General features: G+C 53.4%; 1 protein-coding gene and 1 long non-coding RNA gene across 2 annotated transcripts in view; one reads left to right on the forward strand and one right to left on the reverse strand.

The window, feature by feature from the left end:
* Positions 1 to 7462, forward strand: LOC135362954 (uncharacterized). Its single transcript, XR_010408479.1, has 3 exons — positions 1 to 510; positions 3604 to 3863; positions 6610 to 7462. It is a non-coding gene; the product is annotated as an uncharacterized LOC135362954 (long non-coding RNA).
* A 3322-nt stretch (positions 7463 to 10784) lies between these two features.
* Positions 10785 to 15653, reverse strand: part of LOC135362928 (proline-rich proteoglycan 2-like) — a gene marked incomplete at its 5' end in the record, with an annotated part of 5105 nt that continues 236 nt past the window's right edge. Inside the window, 2 exons of the mRNA XM_064582256.1 lie at positions 10785 to 11566; positions 11875 to 15653. The exon at positions 11875 to 15653 is cut by the window's right edge and continues 236 nt beyond it. Coding sequence (XP_064438326.1) covers positions 14816 to 15653 — 838 coding nt within the window. The remainder of the gene's footprint in view (positions 11567 to 11874) is intronic.

Raw genomic sequence — 15653 nt, forward strand, 5'->3', positions numbered from 1 at the left:
GAATCATGGAACACCACATCTAAAACTAATGATGTAATGTAGGGGATTAACATAAGAATAAAAAAAAGAAGAAGAAAAGCACACTGGTATAAGATTGAGATTTGGGTTTTCTATGTTAAAATGACAAGGTTTTCTTGGATTGTTAGTGTACTCTTTTTTTCTTTCTTAAGATTGTATTTATTTATTTGACAGAGAGAGACACAGCGAGAGAGGGAACACAAGCAGGGGGAGCGGGAGAGGGAGAAGCAGGCTCCCGGCCAAGCAGAGAGCCCGATGTGGGGCTCGATCCCAAGACCCTGGGATCATGACCTGAGCCGAAGGCCGACAGACGCTTGACGACTGAGCCACCCAGGCGCTCCTCCGAGATTTTATTTTTTAAATAATCTCTACACTGAACGTGGGGCTCGAACTCACAACCCTGAGATCAAGAGTCGTGCTCTCTACCGACTGAGCCAGCCAGGTGCCCCTGGACTGTCATCTCGAAGAGACACATGCGTAGACTCAGATATGGTGAGACTGCTTTAAGAAAGTCAGATTGACTTTATGGAGCCAGTAAAGCCCCTTAGAAATGTTGGCCTGATAACCTTGCTTAGAGAGGTCCCCTCAACCTTACCAGGTGAGTGAAGAGTACCACCTCCTGGCAGATGCAGGAACTTCAGGAAATTTGGAGGCCCTCAAAGAAGAGAGGAATTCACCCAAATCTACAAGTCTTTTTTTTTTTTGTAATTTTTTTTATTCTTATGTTAATCCCCGTACATCACATCATTAGTTTTAGATGTAGTGTTCCATGATTCATTGTTTGTGCACAACACCCAGTGCTCCATGCAGAATGCGCCCTCCTCAATACCCACCACCAGGCTAACCCATCCTCCCACCCCCCTCCCCTCTAGAACCCTCAGTTTGTTGTTCAGAGTCCATCGTCTCTCCTGGTTCGTCTACCCCTCCGCAAATCTACAAGTCTTGCAGGCGAATCTGATGGCCAATATTTGGCTTGGTTCTCGGCTTTAAAAAGGCAGTTAAAGGATCAATCTAAAATTCCTTGTAAAAAGCTCCATCAAAGCAGATTTAAAAGAAGGAAAGGAAAAAGAAAAGAGAAGAAAGACCCCATATATGGTCAATTGCTATTCTTGCTGTCCCTACGTAGATGATTGGGCCAAGTTTGTTAAAACTGGACTTGTTTTACAAACAAATTAATCTTCTTTTGGCTATCTTTGACAGGAATGAAGGTGACTTTAGAGAGAAAGATTACATTTCAATAACACACTTTTGTGAGTGTTAGATTAATTATCTTTGAACGTTTATTGTTTGCCTATAAAACTGGACTGGATCCTGGATCCTTCTGGTTTCCTTGAGTATCTGACTGTGACTCTTCAAACTAAGGTTTCCAACATTCTCCCATTCTCTCTCTTTTTTTTAATTAATTTATTTTTTTATTCTTAGGTTAATCCCCATACATTACATCATTAGTTTTAGATGAAGTATTCCATGATTCATTGTTTGTGCATAACACCCAGTGCTCCATGCAGAATGGGCCCTCCTCAATACCCACCACCAGGCTAACCCATCCTCCCACCCCCCTCCCCTCTAGAACCCTCAGTTTGTTGTTCAGAGTCCATCGTCTCTCATGGTTCGTCCGCCCCTCCGATTTCCCCCCGCTTCATTCGTCCCCTCCCGCTACCTCCTCCTCCTCCTCCTCCTTCTTCCTCCTCCTCCTCCTCTTCTTCTTCTTCTTCTTCTTTTCTCCTTCTTCTTCTTCTTCTCCTTCTTCTTCTTCTTCTTCTTCTTCTTCTTCTTCTTCTTCTTCTTCTTCTCCTTCTCTCCTTCTCCTTCTTCTTCTTCTTCTTCTTCTTCTTCTTCTTCTTCTTCTTCTTCTTCTTCTTCTCTCCTTCTTCTTCTTCTTCTTCTTCTTCTTCTTCTTCTTCTTCTTCTCTCCTTCTTCTTCTTCTTCTCTCCTTCTTCTTCTTCTTCTTCTTCTTCTTTTCTTCTTCTTCTTCTTCTCTCCTTCTTCTTCTTCTTCTTCTTCTTCTTCTTTTCTTCTTCTTCTTTTCTTCTCCTTCTTCTTTTCTTCTTCTTTTCGTCTTCTTCTTTTCTTCTCCTTCTTCTTTTCTCCTCCTCCTTTTCTCCTCCTCCTCCTCCTCCTCCTCCTCCTTCTTCTTCTTCTTCTTTTTTTCCCCTTAACATATATTGCATTATTTGTTTCAGAACATTCTCCCATTCTCTTATCTTACAATCATTAAGAACTAAAACTGTCCTTTTTCCTGAAGTCTGGCAAATGAAAGCTGGACAACTTGAAATAAATTTCAGGGAAATGACCACAATAACTCATATATAGACAATCTTTGTGCCTGTTGCTCTATGAGTCACTCAAAATGAGACATTTGAACTATACGCCAGAAAAATTAGTCAGATTGCCCCTGCCCACTCCCACTCTATTGGAGGATGCTTCAAGCCTGACATCTAGAGACCTTCTCACTGGCAGCCCTCTGGACTTAGACACCAGGTGTATCCCTTGTTCCAACCATTAACCATGTTTTCCTTTTGTTTCCATAGAAATGCCTCTTATTAACTACAAGATCACTTGCTGAATGAGGCAGAGTCTATGATCCTTAATTCCACCTTGCTGCACCTGTATTAACTCCTCTTTGGAAAATAAGAACCCATATAAATAGGGGCACCTGGCTGGCTCAGCTGGTAGAACATACGACTCTAGATCTCGGGGTTGTGAGTTCGAGCCCCACATTGAGTGTAGAGATTACTTAATAGAAATCTTTAAAGAAAAAAAAAAATAAAAAAGAACCCATGTAAATAAAATCAAACACTAAGCTACTTGGCTACCAGAAGCCCTTCACCACCACAACCTACCGCCCCCCCCCCAGGGGAGGGGCTCAGACTAATTTACTGATCTGTATTCTTGGATACCCACCGATATCAGATCAATTTGAGAGAGAATGAGAGAATTGGGTTTGACTCTACTGTTACTATTCCTTAGACTACACTTGGGGATAAAATCAATGGTGTCATGTAGTCCCAAACCATGTAGAAAAATAACCAAGTTCTCAGATAAGGAACTATCTCTGAGACCCCCTCCATTAGCACAAGGGACCAAAAATTGCGACCTGCAGTGTCTCAGATCCTTCCATTCCAAAGCCTCTACTGCACCCTAATTCAGCTTGAAGCAGTTAAATAAAGAAGGCAGACCTCTGCCCATGTGTCATAGAAATGGAATGCAGGATGGACAAGGGGAAATTTTAACAGGGAAAAATGTAGCATGTCTGACTCCCTGTTATTTTTATTCCCTTTTAACCTGTAGGTTAAAAACTTCTGTTTAGCCCTGAACATAGCCATGTTACAGCTAAGATTTACAGAAACTGTCGTTTACCCAAAACCTACCTCCCCTGAGGAGATGAAAGAATAGCCACAGCCATCATCATCCCAATTCCCTAAGACTGAGGAATGATCCTCACTTGGTGGGGGTGGGGGTGGGGGTGGGGGTGGGGATTGAAACCGTGCCCCATAAGGTTAATGAGGTTGATGCTAGCAGAAAGCTTAAAGCTGGTTTTTCAGGGAACTGTTTCCCCCTAGTCAGCTATTGTGTCTTTTCAGGCCCTGCTACCAAATACTGGCTGTCTCTGCAGAAGTCTGGACTCAAGGTCAACTGATAATGGCTGCAGCCTATGAAGAAGCGAGGTCCTGATTCCTTACCTGAGAAAAGGAGCCTAAGACCCCATCCAGGTTGTACCAGCTCTCAGAGCATGCCCACAGCCTCTTCTCCTTGTCCTCAGATAACCTCCTGACATCAGGGACTCAGTTTTGCCTCATTCAGATGTCAGGTCTCCACCCCGAAGTAAACATGGGAATCTATGGTACATATGTTTCCTGAATATACGTGCTCCAACTTTCGCCATGAATAATCATAAATGTCCCTGCCCTTTTCCTTTTTGAAGTTTGATTGTTTGTTTTTATTTATTTATTTCAGAGAGAGAGACACACAGAGAGAGACAGAGACAGAGAGAGAAACACACAGAGAGAGAGAGAGACAGAGAGACAGAGAGACAGAGAGACAGAGAGACAGAGAGCTTGCACGCATGGGTGGGTGGAGGGGCAGAGGGAGAGGGAGAAGACTCCCCATTGAGCAGGGAGCCCCAGAGGGGTGGGGCTCGATCCCAGCACCCTGAGATTATGACCTGAGCTGAAGGCAGATGCTCAACCGGCAGCCACCCAGGCGCCCCTCCATTCCATTTTTTTTTTTTAAAGAGATAAACATTACATACTTTATTTTTAAAAATTCATTCATTCATTCATTCATTCATTCATTCATTCATTCATTCATTTTTCATCATCTGTAGTCCCAGTGTAGGGCTTGAACTCAGGACCCTGACTGAGATCAAGAGTCATGTGCTGTTCTGACTGAGCCACCCAGGTGCTCCTTCTGTTCCATATTTTAAACAACCCTGGGATCATGGCTCAGAGTCACAGTTGGCCCAATGAGACTCACACTCACCCCTCTGTGCAGAGGTGCCATCTGTGGGGCTGGTTCCTGTTTGTCCATCTTCCTTCCTCCTCTTACTGGACAGGAAGGTGGTGTGCGAAAACAGCCAGTGACTACGTGGAATGAGACCGAGGATTTCCCTTGGGAAGCAGGTGGGAGAGGGAGGACAGGTCGATGGATAATCAATAAACTGTTTTTTTTTTTTTTTTTTAAGATTGTATTTATTTATTTATTTGACAGAGAGAGACACAGCGAGAGAGGGAACACAAGCAGGGGGAGTGGGAGAGGGAGAAGCGGGCTTCCCGCGGAGCAGGGAGCCCGATGCGGAGCTCGATCCCAGGACCCTGGGATCATGACCTGAGCCGAAGGCACATGCTTAATGACTGAGCCACCCAGGTGCCCCAACAATCAATAAACTGTTAATGTTGATTTAGAGGAGTGTGCTTGCTGGGCCCATAACTCGGTGGATGAGTTAGAACGGTCCCTGTCAGGCCTCCCTTAGCCCTTAGCCCTTAGCCCTTATCACTCCATGCTTGTGTTTGGCCTCTGACCGCTAAGATACCACCATCATGTGTTCAAGGTCCTCCTCAGACTCAGCCAGCCACACCATGCCACACCCTCCTACCTGCACACCCATCCCTGGAAGGCAGTATAGTAAGACATCATCCCCCACATTCATGATTCCCAAAGGGTTTACTGGAGTTTCGTGGGTTAGGAAAAGGAGGGGACTCTTTTTGCCCCCAGATGAGGTGAGCTCTTCAGACACCCTCTTTCCCCTTCCCCTCCTCCCTCCCTCCCTTCCCTCCCTCCCTCCCTCCCTCCCTCCCTCCCTCCCTCCCTCCCTTCCGTCCCTCCCTCCCTCCCTCCCTCATCTCTCTCCGAAGTTTGCAAGCTGCAGCCTAAGGGTTAGGGGGAGTTGAGGAAAGCCATTGAATGGAGGGAAGCTCCAGGCTCTGACTTTAACAGAAAGCTTTCTGCATTTGAATGAAGCGATTGAATGAGGCCCATTAGAATGGATCACCCTGAACGTCCCATCAGCCGCCCCAGCCCCAGCCCCAGCCCCCCCATCCCCCCCCAACTGAAGTCCTCTGGTCGAATTGGAACAGTAGGCTGGGGGGGGGGGGGGGCTGTCCATCCTAAGTTGGTAACTAGGCCCCTGGTCCATAGGGAAAAAATCACGCACGGGTACAGATGAGTTGGTAGCTCAGGCAAAGTGGTCGAAGTGTTGGCAAGGTTTCCGTGGATGAGGGGAGATTTGTTCTGGGACCACCCTCCCATATACATCTCTGGCTGAGAAGAGGACAGGGGAGCCCTGTGGGGGTGGGGGTGGGGGTGGGGGTGGGGGGGCGGGACCCAGATCTGGAGCTCGGAGTGGACTATAGCCGCTGCCTGCCCGGGTGTGTGTGCCTGGGGGGCGGGGGGGGGGGGCGCTGAGGGATAAGGGCTGAGGGTGGTGGGGTCTGCTCACGCTGACTCCTGCAACTCAATTCATCCTGGGAACCTTCTGTTGTTTCTGCTGAGGTGCCAGGTGCTGTGATGACCAAAGCTAAACTCCTCTCTTTGCCTAGTTCTTAAAAGGCCTGATCCTCCTGTTATCTTGTTAAATGGACCGACCCCTGCACCCTCCCATCCTGCCAGACCCCTTGTGCAAATACTTCCACTTGAAGAGTTCTTTCTCTGAATCTAGAAAATAAACAGACAACACCCACCAGCCACACCGACCCCATTGCCACAAATACCTAGCAAAGACAAATCTAGCTGGTCTCCTTCTGCCTCAAGGCACTTTAGAGAGTCACTCTCTCAGACACACCTTAGGCTCAATTACAGGCTGCTGTCTCCCTTTCTCTGGCACAATTCCATCCCTGGAGGAGCCCCATATCGCATCTGCAGCCGTGAGCTGGAGACAGTATGCTCAAGTGACCGGGTGGTAGCACCGTAACTTTGAAATGACCTATACCCCAAGTCATCCATGAACATGGTCCCTGGAAATCTTTGACATTCACGTGCCTCTGATGAAATCCTTGCTTTGGAAACTCCAGCACCCATAGCCAATCTTGTCCATGTTCTGCTAACCTTTGCTCGCCCTCTGTTCGCCTGATATCTTGCCTGATTGTTTACAGAGAAATTAGATCCCATCCAGCAAGAGCTGAATCCGAGTCCTCTGCTCACCCCACGACGGAAAAGAATATGCACAGGCCTGCATCCCTCTTCTCCTTCTCCACCATGTCGGAAGAAAAGGTGGCCCTCCCTCCTCCCATCAGAACCCAAACCCGAGATAAGACTTAGATATAAAGGAAACCAGCATACTGTTTTGAACTCTATATACACTTGTAAAAAACGAGCAGCGGCAAGGAAACACACAAACCACCACCCCCCCCCCCCCCACACACAGGTGCAAGGAGGGTGCGCTGACTCGCTGAATCTCCCCCTTTTCTCCCGAGAGGCATCCCCCCCATCCCCCGCCCCCCCCCGAAGATGTCCTCCCTATGCCGGAAGGGGAGTGAGTGACGTTCTTTTCTTCCTTTTTTTTTTTTTTTAAATTATTCTTTTTAAAAGACTTTTATTTATTTGAGAGGAGGGGTGGGGGGAGGGAGGGGGGAGGGAGGGAGAGAGAGAGAGAGAGAGAGAGATTGAGAGAGAGAGAAGCAGAGTCTCCGCCGAGCAGGGAGCCCGATGTGGGGCTGGATCCCCGGACCCTGAGCTCAGGGCCTGAGCCGAAGGCAGGCGGACGGTTCACGGATTGAGCCAGCCAGGCGCCCCAGCTTTCTTGTTTCTTTGTCTGCCTGCTTGCCTGCGTGTTGGGTCTGTGGATGTCTGATGCCTGCCCTCTGATTTCGTGGGGAGGTGGGCCGTCTTTCCTCCTTCCAATGGCCTTTGCGCATTTGTCAAACTTCTGTCGGGCTTGGGCCTATCTGTTTGGGTATCTGTGGCGTTCCATCCACCGACCTGTCTCTTTTGTCTGCCAACATCACAGGGTCTCTATCGCCTCTATACATAAGCATGAAACGGGCCCGGAGAGGACGACTTTGTTTCCTGAGTTTTGTTTTGTTTTCTTCGAAATCACCATAGCGATTCTAATTCCTTTTGCCTGTCTGCTTGTGTATGTAATCTGTACACCCATCCAGTGCGGTGCTGGAACTCACGACGCCCGCCGATCAAGAGTCGCGGTCGCGTGGGCCTCCTCCGACCGAGCCAGCCAGGTGCCCTGAAATACGTGTACTTGAAAAACCAATGTGAAGCCTGCACCCGTGAACTTTTTTTTTTAAAGATTTTATTTATTTATTTGAGACAGAGAGAATGAGAGAGACAGAGAGCACATGAGAGGGGGGAAGGGTCAGAGGGAGAAGCAGACTCCCTGCCGAGCAGGGAGCCCGATGCGGGACTCGATCCCGGGACTCCGGGATCATGACCTGAGCCGAAGGCAGTCGCTTAACCAACTGAGCCACCCAGGCGCCCTTTTTTTTCTTTTCTTTTCTTTTTTTTTTTTAATAGATGCACCCGTGAAGTGTTTACTGCGAAACCTTCTTTTGATCGTCGCACTCTTGAGTGGAGGCCGTACCAGTAAAGAACGTAGTTTAGCCAACTCAGGAAGAGATCAGCTTTAAAGGAAAACCTTCTTTTCGAGTTTGTGATGTCTGGTCCTTTCTCTCAACTCGATCGATGTCCAGCCTTCAGAGCCACATTATTTGCTTGGTCTCTCTCTCTCTCTCTCTCTCTCTCTCTCTCTCTCTCTCGTCTGTGTTTCCTCGTGTACTTTCCTGATGCTCAGGATTTATGGTTTAGAGAGAACAGTTTTCAGCCTGGTGTGTGTGTGTGGGGGGGGGGATGTTGTGAAGTGGGATCAGGGATTCACGCGGGTAAGGAGGAGGCAAGGAGAAAGGCTTGGTTGGGAAGGAAACCATTAAAGGTCCATGTTGAAATGGTGAAGTTTATTTTATTTATTTATTTATTTATTTATTTATTTATTTATTTATTTATTTATTTATTTACTTTTTAAAGATTTTATTTATTTATTTGACAGAGAGAGACAGCGAGAGAGAGAACACAGGCAGGGGGAGTGGGAGAGGGAGAAGCAGGCCTCCCGCGGAGCAGGGAGCCCGATGTGGGGCTCGATCCCAGGGCCCTGGGCTCGTCACCTGAGCCGAAGGCGGACGCTTAACGACTGAGCCACCCCCCAGGTGCCCCGAAATGGTGAAGTTCAATGTAGTAAGAGTTACCTTTAATCAAAGGAATTCTTTTTTTTTTCTTTTATTTTATTCTTATGTTAATCCCCATACATTACATCATTAGTTTTAGATGAAGTGTTCCATGATTCATTGTTTGTGCACAACACCCACTGCTCCATGCAGAATGGGCCCTCCTCAATACCCACCACCAGGCTAACCCATCCTCCCACCCCCCTCCCCTCTAGAACCCTCAGTTTGTTGTTCAGAGTCCATCGTCTCTCATGGTTCGTCTACCCCTCTGATTTCCCCCCGCTTCATTCTTCCCCTCCTGCTACCTCCTCCTCCTCCTCCTCCTCCTCCTCCTCCTCCTTCTTCTTCTTCTTCTTTTTTTTTTCTTAACATAGATTGCATTATTATTTGTTTCAGAGGTACAGATCTGAGATTCAACAGTCTTGCACAATTCACAGCGCTTACCAGAGCACACACCCTCCCCAGTGTCCATCACCCAGTCACCCCATCCCTCCCACCCCACCCCCCACTCCAACAACACTCAGTTTGTTTCCTGCGATTAAGATAATCAAAGGAATTCTTGCTGGAGGTTGCTTCTCCCCTCTCCTCCCTGGATAGGGGAGTGAAGTTTTTTCGAGGTCCCTAGTGGACACAGAAAGCGTTCAAGTGCCCCTAGCACCTATGGATGGGGCTCTGTTGCCCTCTAGTGTCCTATCCTCTGCTACTGCTGCTCGTGGTTTCCTCTGACGTCGTATTCGTCACAGGTGTGTATCTTTGATGGTTAATGCTGCTCGGTGTCGGTTGTTTGCGTGTTTGTTTTTGAAAGCTTTTTGAGTGATCATCCAGCATGGTGCTGGAACTCACGACCCCTGCAGATCAAGAGTCGCAGTCGCGTGGGCCTCCTCCGACCGGAGCCAGTCAGGTGCCCTGAAATGCGCTTAGTTGAAACAGGAAGAAAGAAAAAACAAAAAACAAAACCCAAACCATTTTTTTTTTCCCCCTTTACGAGCCAGAGGAAGTTCTACGCCTTGTTTTTGTTTTACCCTTAATAGCATGGAACAGTTCTCCTCCTCCTCCTCCTCCTCCTCCTCCTCCTCCTTCTTCTTCTTCTCCATCATCATCATCATCATCATCAATATTTAACTCTTCTAGAGCACCTCCCCCGCCCACCCCGTACTAGTGTTGGACGGCACGGATGTCCCGGAACTGGATTTCTTTAAAGATATATATTTTTACGATTTTATTGATTTATTTGACAGAGGGAGACACAGCGAGAGAGGGAACACAAGCAGGGGGAGTGGGAGAGGGAGAAGCAGGCTTCCTGCCGAGCAGGGAGCCCGATGCGGGACTCGATCCCGGGACTCCGGGATCATGACCTGAGCCGAAGGCAGTCGCTTAACCAACTGAGCCACCCAGGCGCCCTCTTTTTTTTTTTTTCTTAACATAGATTGCATTATTTGTTTCAGAGGTACAGATCTGAGATTCAACAGTCTTGCACAATTCACAGCGCTTGCCAGAGCACCTACCCTCCCCAGTGTCTATCACCCAGTCACCCCATCCCTCCCACCCCACCCCCCACTCCAGCAACCCTCAGCTTGTTTCCTGCGATTAAGAATTCCTCCTATCCGTGAGATCATAGGATACATGTCTTTCTCTGTTTGACTTATTTCACTCAACATAATACCCTCCAGTTCCATCCACGTCGTTGCCAATGGCAAGATCTCATTCCTTTTGATGGTTGCATGATATTCCATTGTATGTATATATATACCACATCTTCTTTATCCATTCATCTGTCGATGGACATCTTGGCTCTTTCCACAGTTTGGCTATCGTGGATATTGCTGCTATAAACATCGGGGTGCACGTACCCCTTCGGATCCCTATTTTTGTATCTTTGGGGTAAATACCCAGTAGTGCAATTGCTGGATCATACGGCAGCTCTAGTTTCAACTTTTTGAGGAATCTCCATACAGTTTTCCAGAGTGGCTGCACCAGCTTGCATTCCCACCAACAGTGTAGGAGGGTTCCCCTTTCTCCGCATCCCCGCCAACATCTGTCATTTCCTGACTTGTTACTTTTAGCCATTCTGACTGGTGTGAGGTGGTATCTCATTGAGGTTTTTTTTTTTTTTTTTAAGATTTTATTTATTTATTTGAGAGAGAGAGAGAGACAGAAAGAGAGCATGAGAGGGGGGAGGGTCAGGAGGATCAGAGGGAGAAGCAGACTCCCCGCTGAGCAGGGAGCCCGATGCGGGACTCGATCCTGGGACTCCAGGATCATGACCCGAGCCGAAGGCGGTCGCTTAACCAACTGAGCCACCCAGGCGCCCTCATTGAGGTTTTGATTTGGATTTCCCTGATGCTGAGCGATATTGAGCACTTTTTCATGTGTCTGTTGGCCATTTGGATGTCTTCTTTGGAAAAATGTCTGTTCATGTCTTCTGCCCATTTCTTGATTGGATTCTTTGTTCTTTGGGTGTTGAGTTGGATGAGTTCTTTATAGATTTTGGATACGAGCCCTTTATCTGATATGTCATTTGCAAATATCTTCTCCCATTCTGTCGGTTGTCTTTTGGTTTTGTGGACTGTTTCCTTTGCTTTGCAAAAGCTTTTTATCTTGATGAAGTCCCAATAGTTCATTTTTGCCTTTGCTTCCCTTGCCTTTGGCGATGTTTCTAGGAAGAAGTTGCTTTGGCTGAGGTCAAAGAGGTTGCTGCCTGTGTTCTCCTTTAGGATTTGGATGGACTCCTGTCTCACATTGAGGTCTTTCAACCATTTGGAGTCTATTTTTGTGTGTGGTGTAAGGAAATGGTCCAGTTTCATTCTTCTGCATGTGGCTATCCAATTTTCCCAACACCATTTGTTGAAGAGACTGTCTTTGTTCCATTGGACATTCTTTCCTGCTTTGTCAAAGATGAGTTGACCATAGAGTTGAGGGTCCATTTCTGGGCTCTCTATTCTGCGGAACTGGATTTCTTGAGTGAAGGACTATTTTAACTCCCTTCCTCCCCATTCCGCGCCTGCCCCCGCCCCGCCCCCCGCCCCCGCACGCACCGCCCCGCCCCGCCCCCCGCCCCCGCACGCACCGCCCCGCCCCGCCCCCGCCCCCGCACGCACCGCGCGCCCCGCCCCCCGCCCCCGCACGCCCCGCCCCGCTTGTTGGCCTTGGACGTTATCGCGTACGTGCAGAGACGGATTTGATGTGCACCTTTCTGGGGGTGTGTGTCAATCCCCCCCCCCCCTTCCTGTCCTGAGCTTTCTTCGTATGCTTCAGAGAGACCTCCTCCTCCCCTTAAAATGATAGAAGAGAGAAGGTTCATCCGTGGTGGTTGTCGGAGTACTCGCTTGGTCTCGGTTTTACGGTCCTTGCCCGCCGAAATGTGTCTTAAGTCCTCCCGGAAGCCCGGGCGCCGCAGGTGTGCCGCTGTGGGAGGCCCGTGCCCCACGAGATCGGGCGGCCGGGCGGCCGGGCTGTGCGCCTTCGCGGGCCCGCGATCCGGATCTGCCTCGTTGTTGTTCGCGCCGGTTGTCGGGTGCCACCTGGCGGCCGCTTTTAGATAGCGTGTCCCCGCCGGAGTGTCAGCGATGTCGGCAAGGGATTGTATTTGGCCGCGGTTCCCGAGGCGGAGTACCGGGAGGCCGGCGACGCTAGCGAGATCGGCCCGCTGTCTCCGGGCCACCGGCGCGACCTCCGCTCGCGGGAGATTGAGCCTCCAGGTTTGTGGGCTGGTGGTGGCGCCGCCGCCTCGCTCCCGGAGAGCCACGCTAGGGTGGCCGCCTGGACGGGTCGACCAGCACCCGCCGGTGCCCCCTCCTCCGCCCGCGGGAATGGGAGAGGCTGCGTCGGGCGCCCGGACGCCATCCGGCCCGTGGCTCCGGTCGGCCGTTGGGCCTTCCGTGTCACGCTCGGGCGGTTGGGGACCGGCCTGAGCCTTGCGGGGAAGCCCATGGATGGCGCGACGGGCCCCGCCGCGGGCACGCGTGGGGTCCCGGTCATCGGACCCGATATTTTTTTTTTTTTTTAAGGTTTTTATTTATTTATTTATTTATTTGAGAGAGAGAGAATGAGAGACAGAGAGCATGAGAGGGAGGAGGGTCAGAGGGAGAAGCAGACTCCCCGCCGAGCAGGGAGCCCGATGCGGGACTCGATCCCGGGACTCCAGGATCATGACCCGAGCCGAAGGCAGTCGCTTAACCAACTGAGCCACCCAGGCGCCCCGGACCCGATATTCTTAACAAGTTTTCCGAGGCCCGCTGCGGAGGTGGGGACCCGACCGGGTCGGGCCGGGCCGGGCCGGGCCGCGAGGGCCCCAGGGGCCCGGCTGCGGTTCCCGTTGAGGTCCGGCCTTCGGGGGGACGCCTCCGCGGCATCGCCCCCTTTCCTCAGTCCCGGCCGGGAGTCGGGGACCGGCATGGGGCGGTCCTGAGGCCCGGGGAGGAGGGCGTCCGCAGGGGCCTCCACAGAACTTGGTGAGAATTTCTAAAGTCCCGATTTGGGGACGAAAGGCGGACCCGGGGGCGGGCCTATCCGGGCCGCTCCACCTCCCGCCAAGTCCCTACTCGCTGCCGGCTGCCACCACGTTCCGGGGGTCGACCAGATGGCCCGGGGGGGGGGGGGGGGGGCGCGGGGGGGGCTCCGGGGGGAGACGGGGGCGATGGATTAGTGCTTGGGGCCCGTGGCCGGGACACGGTCCCAGGAGATCCCGGTGACCTGTGGCTAGGCCACGCCAGGCGGCGCGGCTATTTTCTCGCCCGAAATGAGCCCTTTTTGCCGCCAGGTAGGTGCTGGCACGTTATGTTTGGGCGATCCTCTCCTTAAGGGAGGTGGGCTTCTGGGCGTGTGGCGGGGCTCCGGGCTTGACAGGGATGCCAAGCCCGGCTCTGCCGTCGCTGGCCTGAGCCGTCCGCGTGGGCCTGTGCGCCGGCTCCTGTGCCTCCAGGTGGCCCAGGCCGTTGGTGCCGCCTCCGGTCTCCAGCACCCGAGGGCGGTTGTGGGCAGGTGGCGCGTGGGTCCTTTACCCTGTGTCCTCCACTCTGTGGGCACCCGGCTGTGGTCGTGACAACCTCCCGTCCCGCAAGGCTCCGTGCCGCGTGTCAGGCGTTCCTCTCTCTCGGGTTGTCCGGCTGTTCCTGCCCTGGGGTTTTCGAGGGGGTGCCGGTGAGGCCGAAAAAAAACAAAACAAAACAGGCTCCCCCTCGGGTTGCTGTCCTCACCGGCTTCTCCCCTCCTCGGGCTCCTCTCGGCGCTTGTGTTTTGCCAGATCGATGTGGTGCTCTCGCGCTCTCCCGGGCCGGGCCTAAGCCGCGCCAGACGAGGGACGGACGTTCATGGCGAATGGGACCGCTCTTCTCGTTCTGCCCGCGGGCCCCTCGCTCCTTCGCCTCTGCCCGCCGTGGCGGTGAGGTGGGGGGTGCGGGGGGGGTGTGTGCAGGCTCCGGCCCGACCCCGCCTTCCCGTGTTCTGCCTGACGGCGCTCGCGGGCCCGGGGTCCCCCGACGCAGCGGACACTCTCGCTTGCCTTCCCTGGCTTCGTGTGGTGCGCGGTCCTCCCCGCCACGGGGAGGGCCGTCCCGGCGCCGCGCTGCTCACGCGCTTGGGCGTGCTGAGCGCGTTGTGCGCGTGGCCCTCCGTGGTGCCCCTGGAGCGCTCCAGGTCGTCTCAGGTGCCTGAGGCCGAGTCGGTAGCGTCGTTTCCCGTTCCCAGCGAGCCCCCTCCGTCGGGCCACCGCTGTCGGTGGCGTGTCCGAGGAGCGGGTGGTGGAGTCGGTAAGGGAGGCCCACCCCGCCCCCCCCCGTGGGACGCGGGTGCCTCGTCATCCCCCGCCGCAAGCTGTGCTGGTGGTGTTGTGGGGACTGGACTTGGTGGGGCGTGTGTGAGCCGGTTGCGGCGGGCCGAGCCCGCGCTCTGGCGCTTGGCCAGCCGAGGGGCTGCCGCCTTTTTTGCCTGGCATGCCGTGCTTTGTCTCCGCTCGTCGTTGCCTCGCCGGAGGCGCAAAACTCCCGGTTGGTCGGGGACGCGAGCATGGCGTGCGTGGCGTGGCGAAGGGCGGTCTCCTCCCGGGGTCCCGGCCGCGAGCGCTCAGGATTGCCTTGTGGTGCCTGTTCCTTACCGCGCGAATCCACCGCCCGCCCCCCGGAGCCCTTGGCTGTCAGGCCTTCGGAACGCCGTTCCGCGGGGCCCGGACGGGCGGGGGGGCACGATTTGGGTGGGGGCGATGCGCCCTCGGTGAGAAAGCCTTCTCTAGCGATCCGAGAGGGTGCCTTGGGGTACCGGAACCCCCCAGCCGCCGCCCCTCCTCTGCGCGTAGTGGCCACCGGTGCGGGGTGACTACCGTTGCGTGTTGGGCAGAACTTCCTCTCTGCGAGGGGTCTGACTCTGCCGGCCCCGCGGTGGGGGCCGAGCGCCGCTCTTTGCCTACCGCGGCCTGCGCCTCCCCCCTCCGAGTCGGGGGAGGGTCCCGCCGGGCCTGGCCGGCGTCCGGCGCGTGGGGGCTCCCGCGTGCGTGCGAGCGCGCGGGCGGCCGCCCTTCCTCGTGGCGTTGTCTCTCGAGGGGCTCGGGGGGCGCCCCCGCGCGTCCCGCTTCCCCGTGCCGCGCGAGCGGCTGTCTGCCCGCCCGCTCCCGTCCCGAGTCGCCGCTGGCGGTGGCGTGCCGGGCACGGGTCGGGCCGCTCTCGCCTGGGGGCGCTTCCCCCCAGGGTCGTGACTTCCGGGACGGACCGGACAGACGGAGGTTCAAGACGGGACCCCGCGGCGGGGGGGGTTCACGTGGGGTTGGGCCCCAGCAGTGTGGGGCTCGGTTCGTGGTGAGGTGCGCCAAGGGTGCTGAGGCCGGCTGGCGTCCTGGGCGTCGCGGGACCGCTCTCGTGCTGGTGGCGGTGGGATCCCGTGCACGTTTACCTGGTGGCCCGGCTTGCGTCTTCGTTGGCGCGCCCTTCCCCGAACCGGCTCTCCCCCGCACGCGCTCCCGGCCCTCGCCCGCTGTGCTT

This window comes from Mirounga angustirostris, unplaced genomic scaffold (genome assembly GCF_029215605.1).
Source record: "Mirounga angustirostris isolate CCGP_5_RB_7025 unplaced genomic scaffold, mMirAng1.0.hap1 SCAF_17, whole genome shotgun sequence".
Lineage (NCBI taxonomy): Eukaryota > Metazoa > Chordata > Mammalia > Carnivora > Phocidae > Mirounga > Mirounga angustirostris.